Consider the following 11,300-nt stretch of genomic DNA (forward strand, 5'->3'; position numbering starts at 1 on the left):
GTCGCGGGCGCGCGCCCGCGACTCGGTCCAAAGCTCCGTGACCGTCACCGCGGGACCCGCGGACCCGATTGGTCCCCGGAGCTGAAGAACGGGGAGAGCTATGTGTAAACACAGCTTCCCCATTCTTCACTGTGGCGCCGTCATTGATCGTGTGTTCCCCTTTATAGGGAAACACAATCAATGATGTCACACCTACAGTCACACCCCCTACAGTTAGAACACAAATGAGGTCACACTTAACCCCTTCAGCGCCCCCTTGTGGTTAATTCCCTAACTGCAATCGTCATTTTCACAGTAAACAATGCATTTTAATGCATTTTTTGCTGTGAAAATGACAATGGTCCAAAAAATGTGTCAAAATTGTCCGAAGTGTCCGCCATAATGTCGCAGTCACAAAAAAAAAAAAAAAAAAAATAAAAAAAAAAAATCGCTGATGTCCTCCCAGAATCGCGCTCCCCCTGGGACACACACACACACGGGAGTGTCCATGCTCGTCAGGTTGTCCTTTTCTATTTGTATGAAAAAAAATAAAAAAATAAAAGGACATGAATTTAATATGGGTACAGTGTTGCATGATTGAGTAATTGTCAAAGTGTGAGAGCACTGAAAGCTGAAAATTGGCCTGGTTAGGAAGGGGGTTTAAGTGCCCAGTGAACAAGTGGTTAGAGGAACAGGATTAATATTTTTCTTTTAGGGTTATAAACACTTTAAGGCTGACTTACAGACATCCACAAAAAGACCATGAAAAACATCAGACCCTGTAATGAAATAGCAAAGATATAAAAAACAGATATCATCCATACCCAGGATCTATAAGCCTGTCGATTCTCTCCCTTGGAAGCAGTTTACCTCTTGAGGTATGGAGTGATCGGGCCTTCTCTCCTCCTCCTGTAACAAGGTCATATGTTTAGTAACAATCTAAGATTGTATAGAACAGACTTTCTCAACATTTTAACCCCCAGAGGAACCCCTAAAATAATTTTGAGGTCAGTGGCAAAAATGTCCATTACATGGGCGGTCAACAGAAAGAATGCAACCCTTGTAGTGGTCATCAGAACGCCACCTTATAGACTGCCAAAAAGATAATTGGTGTCATAAAACTGGTTTTGCCAAGTGGCATAGGTCCTGCAACTACGTGGACACTATTGACCTCTGGAAGATTTACCCCCCCCCTCTTCAAGACCAGGTTATTTTTTGCGATACGGCACTGCATTTCTTAACTGACAATTGCAACGCTGTACCCAAATAAAATGTATGTCCTTTTCTTCCCCACAAATAAAGCTTTCTTTTGGTGTTGTTTGGTCACCTCTGCGGGTTTTTTTTTTTTTGCGCTATAAACAAAAAAAAGATCAACCATTTTGGAAAAAAATATATTTTTTACTTTCTGCTATAAAACACATCCAATGTAAAAAAAAAAAAAAAAATCTTCATCAATTTAGGCCAATATGTATTTTTATACATATTTTTGGTAAGAAAAAAAATTCCAATAATATTTGGTTTGGCCAAAAGTTTTTTTTTTTCAATTTCTTTATTTTTTTAATTTTCTTTCATTTATACAAAACATGGGAGATAACATTCATCTTAACACAAGAGATCAGAATACAGTAACTTATCTTAATACAGTCTCTCTGTCCGTTCATCTCAGCATCAGACTTAAGAAAAGTAAGATGGAAACTAAACAATAACATTCCTATAATTGGGCTTCATACTTCCCCCCCCCCCCCCATTGGTTCCCACCTCCCACTCCTCCCCTTCCGGGCCAAGAGCGGGAGCGTGTGTCATTGGATCGCGGTATTAACTCGTAGCGGGAGGGGAGAGATCCATGAAAGTGGCCCAAAAGTTATAGCATCTACAAACTATGGGATATTTTTATTTATTTATTTTTACTAGTAATTTTTTTACTAGTAATGGTGGCAATCAGCGACTTATAGCGGGACTGCGATAATGAGGTGGAAAGTTGGGACACTGACACTTTTTGGGGACCAGTGACATTAATACAGTAATCAGTGTTAAAAAATATGCACTGTCACTGTACTAATGACATTGGAAGGGGTTAACATTAGGGGCGATCAAAGGGTTAAATGTGTGCCTAGCTGGTGTTTTACTAAACTGTTGGAGGTGCTTGTACTAACGCAAGGCATAGATCAGTGTCCCGGCTTTGCCTTTCCTACCAACAGAACGGCGATCTGTCTCATTTACATAGGCAGACTGCCATTCTGCCTGTGTAACAAACAATCGGCTGGTGCTGGTGGACATCGAGTCCGCAGTACCCGCTGATTGGCTCCCGCTGTGTATAATTCACAGTGGGAGTGGGCTGCCAGTGGCACGCTTTCAACCTGGAAGTGCTGGATCACGTACTAGGTATATGATTCAGCGCAGTAGAGCCGTCATGTCACCACATATATAAGTGATACGGTCAGCAAATCAGAGCTCAGTCACCCACAGCTCAAGAAACTTCAAAGATCCTCTGGAGGAACCCTATTTGAGAATGGCTGGTGTAGATGAATGTGAAGGCAATAAAAATCATGTAAATTTAGACAGCAGCTATGGAGCTTAAGTATATTTATAGAATGCATTAAAGTGATATTAAAGTCTTGTTTTATTATTTTTTTTCTTAAAAATAACAAACATGTTCCTGTGTAATGGTTTTGCACAGAGAAACCCCAATCGTGCTCTTCTCGGGTCCCTCTTTGGCTCTCCTGGCCCCTCCCTCCTGAAGAGTGCCCCCACAGCAAGCGGCTTGCTATGGAGGCACCCAAGTCGAGTCACAGCTCCCTGTGTCCATTCAGACACGGAGCCTGGATAGGCCCTGCCCCCTCTCGAACCTCATTGGCTCACTGACTTTAATTGAGAACAGTTGTAGCCAATGGCGCCACTGCTGTCTCAGCCAATAAGGAGGAGAGTCCCGGGCAGCAGAGTCTCTCATGCAACAATCACTGGATAGAGAGTGGGCTCAGGTAAGTATTAGGGGGGCTGCTGTACAGAGAAGGTTCTTTATCTTAAATGCATAGAATGCATTAAGATAAAAAAACTTTCTGCCTTTACAATCACTTACCTTAAAGCGGATCTCCACCCAAAATTAAACAGGATCGCATAAATAATACTGCTCCTAAAGAATGCTGAAACCGATATTTACAATTAAAATAAGATTTACAGTACCATTAAACGTGATGGGCTTCCGGTCTGCCTTCCTCGGGTTTTTGCTCGGGTTTCTCTTTGTTTCCTGTCCCGTGCAGTGTCTTCTGGGAGCTCATGTAATAGCTCCCTTCAGATCGAATTCTTCATGTTAGACGAGATATCGCGCGATTTCGATTAAGAGGAAGTGACGCGCGATGTAAACAAAGGCTGGAGGGCGGGCTTTACAAAAATGTCTATTTACGCCAAAGCCGCTGGTCCCCGTTACTCGCGTGCATGCGCTAGATCGAGCAAGATCGGAAAAGGAAGTGTCGGGCTGTGGGCTTATGCCCACAGTTAAAATGGTGCCTAAACCGGAAGGGGGAATATAAGTTATTATTTTACACTGTAAAGCAGCGGAGCGGCCGGCGGAGACAGGACATGTCAGTTGCAGAAATTACGGTAATTTACGTTTTAAATAGCCATTCAGAAAAAAACGTATCTGGCGTGGGAGATCCGCTTTAAGGCTTTACCACTTTAAATAATTTCCATGGCCAAAATGTATTATTATTTTCTGCCAAAACACTGCTGCCAGGAGGAAAGGCACCTGAAGAGCTGGCCAAACTTCAAATGGGCCTAAGCACTAGGAGCATTTACCGTGCAAGCGGTTTTTAAATGAATTATTACTCTGGCCAGTGAAATAAACGCCCAAGTGCTTAATGGCCCTAAACGCGTTTGCAAAAACACGGCTTAGGCGCATTTGCAAAAGCCCCAGCGTGCCTGAGGACTAGCGGTAACGCACAATTACAGCACTTTACGGTGTGAAAAAGCCCTTGGAATACACATTTGATGCCCATGTCTTAAAGGGGTGTAAACCCTTGAGGTTTTTCACCTTAATGCATTAAGGTGAAAAACCTACTGCGATGCAGCAGCCCCCAGAGCCTCCCTTTTACTTACCTGAAGCCAATCTTTCCAGTGACGGGGACAAGCACCGCAGCTCCAGCCGGTATCTCAGGTCCTGATTGGATAGATTGATAGCAGCAGGAGCTATTGGCTCCCACTGATGTCAATCAAATCCAATGATGCAGGAGCCGGGTTCTGCTATCTGTGTCAACAGACGCAGCAGCAGGACATGGGAGGGCACGCGCACAGGTGCCCCCAGGAAAAGCGCTTCTCCGTTGGGGCACTCGAGAAGGAGGACGAGCTAGGAGCGCTGTGGAGGGACCCCAGAAGAGGAGAATTGAGGTCCCCTCTGTGCAAAACCCTTGCACAGAGGAGGCAAGTAGAACATGTTCTTATTTAAAAAAAAGAGACTTTACAACCCCTTTAACATGGCACATCTCACCCTGGTGTATAGTGGAGCCAAAATTTATACTTACCAAGACGTATCTTTTCAGCTCTTTCCTTGAGTTCAGTTACTAAAGCCTTCATTCTCTCATAGCTTTCCTATAGATATCAAATACAAAGTACAGGATTAATTCATGACTATACACTTTTCATAGCACTGCATGTAAGAACTACCCTCTCAGGACACACAAACACACACACACCAAGGAACTGGTATGACTACTGAAAAAAGTGCCGTCAGTAGTCAGTGTTGCCCCACAGCAAACCGTCCATTTCATATTCCTATAAATCTTTTTTTGCTGATCACTGTATTAGTGTCACGGGTGAAGCCCGTGAGTGTCACAACCCCAGACAGCGTCAGATCTTAACCCTTTGATTGCCAGTAGCACTAACACACACACACTTTACACCTCCAGTACTAGTATAGTGTCTGAACGGATCAATATCTTTGATCTGATCAGAACTATACTAGTGTCCCCAATAGTATAGTTACAAAAATGCGGCGTTAGCAGGATCAGCCCCGAAACCTGTCAGAACCTGCGTTTAGCCCCTCTGCCCAGCCCTCCCAAGTGCAGTATAAGTAGATCACTGTCACTCCCAATACACATCACACAAAACCAAAGCATTGGCAGAGACAGGCCTGATCTCTGCTAGCAATAGCAGTTACATTTTTTTGTAGCGGTTCAATCAGTCCTCGACAACCAAGTACTTTTTTTACCTTTTGAGTCACACTAAGTACCTGTAAAGTTAGTGGCCAAAATGTCAAACAAACGGTACACTAGTGAAGAGGCCTACAGGATACTGAGCATGTCAGATGAGAGCAATGGGCAATCCTCACCGTCACATTCAGGCTCAGTATTCAAACCTGTAGAGAGCAGCGGCACCCTGACAGATGGCAGGGACCTCTACTCCGTCGTCAGAGCTAAGGACAGGCGTACCCGACCCCGTTCCTCTGTTGCCGAGGTGCTACAATCACATGATTCTCATAGGCAGCATGGTGTCGGTACTTGTGCCGCTCTACCTTCTGGTGAACTGGCGATCACCAGAGGCCTAGTACACCCAGTTCGTAGGCAAACCAGCATTGCAGTAACACTTGGTGATGTGGAGAGTCCCATAAGAGCAGTTCGAGCTGAAGCGGGGGGTAGCACAAGCGTGTCAAGATCCTACGGGGTAAATGACCACACCAGCCAGGAAAACACTGGCTGCAAAAAGCGCCTAGAGGCGATTTAGTTTGCATGTGTAGCGCTATATAAGTCACTCACAAGTGGTGTCAGGCAGCCACCAAGAATTTGAGCGCAGGCCCGTAGAGCCCATAGTGCCCTTCCTGATGCACTTGCAAATCCCAACTGGAAGCCCATAGATTCTGTAGCACCCGTACTTCCCCCTATTCATTGGCCAGCCCGGAATTCAGGTGGGAACAGCAGATTTAACGCCCCTTATTATCTGTACGGATCTATTGTGGACCAAAGCAATTGATATGCCAATCAATTTAACGCCGCAAACCCAAGTTTTACCCTTGCCAGACAATTTGGTTTAAAAACCTATCACGGTTCCCAAACTTGAGACCTTTCTGGGTCTATCCCTCAACATGGGCATTACTATGAAGAATGAGTTGCGGTCATATTGGTCCACTGACCCAATTCACCATATGCCTGTGTTCTCTGCTGCCATGGCCAGGACTAGATACAAGAAAATATTGCAGTTTATGCACTTCAACAACAGTGAACTTTCAAATCGATCCCCAAAGTCGCACTGAAATGCGGGTTTGAAATGGTGCAAGTTTATCTGGACAGTGTGAACGAGGGCTCAATATCACTTGAACTGAACACAAGTGAAGCTGATTGGTTGCCATGTACAGCTGCTCCAGATTCTGTCTGCTCCAGTTTATACCCGCGATTATTTTTTTTTCACCTGAAAGGCAAAAGCCAAAATGAGCTAGTATGCACCGCATATTAGCTCATTATGAAATACTTACCTCGGAACGAGGTGAAGAGAACTTACCTGGTCCACGCCGAGCGAGATGTCATCTTGACTGCGCGCCCTTTAGCCAAGGATCCCCACTGCGCATGCGCCGCTGCGCATAGCGGGGGGAATATCTCCTAAACCGTACAGGTTTAAGAGATATTCTTTATACCAGGGTTCGACAAATCCCGGTCGCCAGATCGCCATGGCAACTAGAAATAGCGTCCTGGCGACTTGGCTTGGAAGGTGGGCAAAAAAAAATAAAAACATTTTTTTTTGTTAAGTCCCCAGCTCTTCCTTGTGTGAGCTGGCGCCATCTGGTGGTGAGCCGTTGGTATTACAAGTTAAGCATTACAAGTTAAACAGCAATTCTAATGTCATTTTTCACTATTTTCACTGCCATCTTCTTCCCTCTAATTAGAACCCCCAAACATTATATATATTTTTTATCCTAACACCCTAGAGAATAACATGGCGATCATTGCAATACTTTCAGTCACGTCGTATTTGCACAGCGGTCTTACAAGCGCACTTTTTTGGGAAAAAATTACACTTTTTTTAATTAGAAAATAAGACAACAGTAAAGTTATCCCCATTTTTTTTAATATTATAAAAGATAATATTACGCCGAGTAAATTGATACCCAACATGTCACGCTTCAAAATTGCGTCCGCTCCTGGAATGCCGACAAACTTTTACCCTTTAAAATCTTTATAGGCGACGTTTAAAAAATTCTACAGGTTGCATGTTTTGAGTTACAGAGGAGGTCTAGGGCTAGAATTATTGCTCTCGCTCTACCAATCGCGGTGATACCTCACATGTGTGGTTTGAACACCGTTTACATATGCGGGCGCTGCTCGCGTATGTGTTCGCTTCTGCGCGCAAGCTCGTCGGGACGGGGTGCGTTTTCTGGCTCCTAACTTTTTTAGCTGGCTCCTAGATTCCAAGAAAATTTGTCAAACCCCACTTTATACCTACAGGTAAGCCTTATTATAGGCTTACCTGTAGGTAAAAGTTACAAAACCCCCTATACAACCACTTTAAGTAAATCCCCCCCCCCCCCCCCCCAAGAGTGTCTCCTTCAAATTCAGCTCCAAAATCTTTGGTTGTGAAAAACCTCCTATCACAATGGTGTTAGAAATATGTGCTTTAGCTGTGATTTTACCGACCCCCTTAACCTTATACAGTAGCTGGAGAGGGTTGTACAAATGATGTGGCAAAATGTTCAGCAGGCAGTACTGCCACCAAATCTGACCCATTAAAGTGAATTGGGCCACACCGAAAACTGCAGTTATGGTACAGTGGTGGCTTTTCATATATCCCCATCTAGATGCCTGTACACCTCCTTGTGAAAAGCAATCCACCACATATCACTTTTCAGAGGGACAGCAAGGACAGATATGTTCCTGTACTTGCAGAAAATCGACTGAAAAAAAGAAAACTATTCCACATCCATGGACTTTATATTAAAGTAAAACTAAAAGCAGTACTAAACCCAAAAACAAAAATGTTTTCTGCTGCAGTAGTTTTCTTTTTTTAAGACTCTTTTTTTCTTTATTTCCCCCTGGTGATCCAGTCAGTAAATCTATTGTTTTTCAACAGAACATGCTGTCCTGCAAATGTAGCAGAGGGTTGAGACAATCCATTCAACACTGACAAGGGGTGCTTGAAAGGGTCAGCTTTTATGTAAAACAGTGATGGTGAACCTTGGCACCCCAGATGTTTTAAAACTACATTTCCCATGATGCTCAACTACACTGCAGAGTGCATGAGCATGATGGGAAATGTAGTTCCAAAACATCTGGGGTGTCAAGGTTCCCCATCACTGACATTGTAAAACCTTTATCCAAAAAAAAAAAAAAAAACTCTTCCCGTACCTGCTGAAAAGGTGTGGGCTGGAGCTGGGCTTCAATTTGTTAGTGTAATTAAACCTGCTAGTACATCTACACTCCGCCCCCCCCCCCCCTCAGACTGACAACGCTGCTGTGCCGCTTGTGCTCAGTTATCCAGTGTAGAGGAGCTCTAATACAGGAGGTGTGTTACTGGCCAGATCACCAGGTGAAAACAGAGGGGGGGGGGCTAACAAAAGAAAATGAATGCAGCCACCATATCCAAGGATCAGTAAGCTGCAATATATTGGATTTAATACTGCTTTAACCACTTCAGCCCCGGAGGATTTGGCTGCCCAATGACCAGGCCATTTTTTGTGATTCAGCACGGTGTCGCTTTAACTGACAATTGCATCGTGCGACGTTGCACCCAAACAAAATTGACATACTTTTTTTTTACCCACAAAATAGAGCTTTCTCTTGGTGGTGTTTGACCACCTCTGCAGTTTTTATTTTTTGCGCTATTAAACAAAACAAAAAAAAAGGGAGCGACAAATTTAAAAAAAAAGCAATATTTTTTACTTTTTGCTGTAATAAATATCCCCCAAAAATATATAAAGTTTAGGTCGATACGTATTTTTAAATTTTTTAACAAAAATAATGCAATAAGCGTATATTGATTGGTTTGCGCAAAAGTTATAGCGTCTACAAAATAGGGGATAGTTTTATGCCATTTTTATTATTTTACTACTAATGGCGGCGATCAGCGATTTTTATCATGACTGCGACATTATGGCGGACACATCGGACACTTTTGATGCTATTTTGGCACCATTGTCATTTATACATCGATCAGTGCTGTAAAAATGCACTAGTTACTGTGTAAATGGCAGTGAAGGGGTTAACCAGTAGGGGGCGAGGAAGGGGTTAATTGTGTCCTAAGGAGTGATTCTGACTGTGAGGGGGCTGGGATACATGCGACACAACACCGATTTACTGCTCCCGATGACAGGGAGCAGTAGATCCGTGCCCTGTCACTAGGCAGAACAGGGAAATGCCTTGTTTACAAAGGCATCCCCCTGTTTTGCCTCTCCGTGACACAAACGCGGGACACCAAATTTGCGTGTCCCGCGGGCACGGTCTGTGATTTTTAGTGGGAATGCGACATTGCAGCGGACAAATCTGACCCCAAATTACACTTTTTGGGGACAAGTGACATCATTACATTGATCAGTGCAATAAAAATGCACTGATCAATGTAAAAATGACACTGGCAAAAAAAAGGGGGTGAATACTAGGGGGCGATCAAGGGGGTTTAGTGTGTTCCCTAGGTGTGTTCTAACTGTAGGGGGGATGGGCTGTCAGGGACATGACGGAGATGACTGGGAACAGAAGATCTCTGTCATGTCATCTGGCAGAACGGGAAATCGCTTTGTTTATATAGGCAGATCCCCGTTCTGTCTCTGTACACCGCGATCGCGGGTCACCAGCGGACATCCAGTCTGCCGGACCCGTGGGCCCGATATCTCCTATTGCGCAGGAGACCTGACCTACCGCAGTATAATGACAGTGGCTGGTTGGCAAGAGGTTAAAGGCAAAACTTTTTAGAGGGGAAATCTTCCAATGGGGGACACTAGTTTTGGTGACAACAACCATGAATTCCGTCACACTTCCTGTTTTGGCCATGGGAGAGGAAGTGAAGGAAAATCTGGAACACAAATGGCAAAAGAAAAAAAAAAAACACAACAGCGGTAATATAACGTCCCTTATTCCATTCAAAATTTAAAAAAAAGCTTGAGTTCTACTTTAATATATGATATATTGTCCTTGAGGCATAGCATGGCCATTGCTGCCTCCTCCTGTCACCTACACAATATCAAATATCAAAAATAAACAATATACATATTTTTCTAAAATAAATAATACATTTAAAAATAGTTTATAAAAATAATGTAATATAAATATTTAAATAAAAAAAATACATTTAAAAATAATGTAATATTTATTAAAACAATAATATTTATAAATTAAAAAAAATGTAATATAAATATTAATGCATATATTAATAATAAAAATAATAATATAAACAACGTATCATAGTTACAATACTATATTGGATAGACTTTATTATGTGTAATAGGTGAACATTGATAAGACTCCAGGGTGATCAGAGGTGACCTGGGACAATGGTAATCCTCATATTAATAAATCATATATACACACATCTGTGTGCTGCTGGCAGGCCACCACCCCCGGCTACACGTAGCACAGTGTGTGTCCAATCAGTTGAGAGTGTGGGGAGGCCAGGCAGGCAGCATTGCAGTGAGTGTGACATTGAGTGTCAGGCCTACCTGGTACACGGAGGAGTTGGTGTCTGCGCTGGATCCGATGGTGGCCACTTTGTCTCCATGGTAGAGTCGCCGGAGAGAGCCTAAGGAGGAGGAGCGGCCTCTCAGGAGAGCCCACCGGGGCCACATGGTGATCAGCATTGGGGGGCAAACAGGGGACAGACCGGGAGGCCGCACCAAGCAGCCTGCTCCCCTCTGCCGGGTACAGGACAATGCACACACGGGGAACACGCCCACCTAGCATGTGACTGGACGGAGCGGCTACAGCACACCCACTGCCTGCACCAATCGCGTGCCTCGGTCCGGGATCCCCGCCCTCTCCTGTCACTCGTCCTGGGTGTACACAGCTGAGTTCAGGATCACAAGGTGAAGGGTGGGAAGTAGAGAGAACTCTGCACTGTACCGCCATACCATAGGTGTGCCAGGACATGCCATGATCGCTGCACTGTACCGCCATACCATAGGAGTGCCAGGACATGCCATGATCCCAGCACTGTACCGCCATACCATAGGAGTGCCAGGACATGCCATGATCGCTGCACTGTACCGCCATACCATAGGAGTGCCAGGACATGCCATGATCCCAGCACTGTACCGCCATACCATAGGAGTGCCAGGACATGCCATGATCGCTGCACTGTACCGCCATACCATAGGAGTGCCAGGACATGCCATGATCCCAGCACTGTACCGCCATACC

General features: G+C 44.3%; 1 protein-coding gene across 1 annotated transcript in view; it reads right to left on the reverse strand.

Moving 5' to 3' along the window:
• Nucleotides 1-10,831, reverse strand: part of MCCC2 (methylcrotonyl-CoA carboxylase subunit 2) — a 131,763-nt gene extending 120,932 nt beyond the window's left edge. Inside the window, exons 1-3 of the mRNA XM_040341466.1 lie at nucleotides 10,604-10,831; nucleotides 4,494-4,560; nucleotides 804-888 (exon numbers count right to left, since the gene is read on the reverse strand). Coding sequence (XP_040197400.1) covers nucleotides 804-888; nucleotides 4,494-4,560; nucleotides 10,604-10,741 — 290 coding nt within the window. The 5' untranslated portion in view covers nucleotides 10,742-10,831. The remainder of the gene's footprint in view (nucleotides 1-803; nucleotides 889-4,493; nucleotides 4,561-10,603) is intronic.
• Between the last annotated feature and the right edge of the window lie 469 nt (nucleotides 10,832-11,300).

Source organism: Rana temporaria, chromosome 1 (genome assembly GCF_905171775.1).
Source record: "Rana temporaria chromosome 1, aRanTem1.1, whole genome shotgun sequence".
Taxonomy (NCBI): domain Eukaryota; kingdom Metazoa; phylum Chordata; class Amphibia; order Anura; family Ranidae; genus Rana; species Rana temporaria.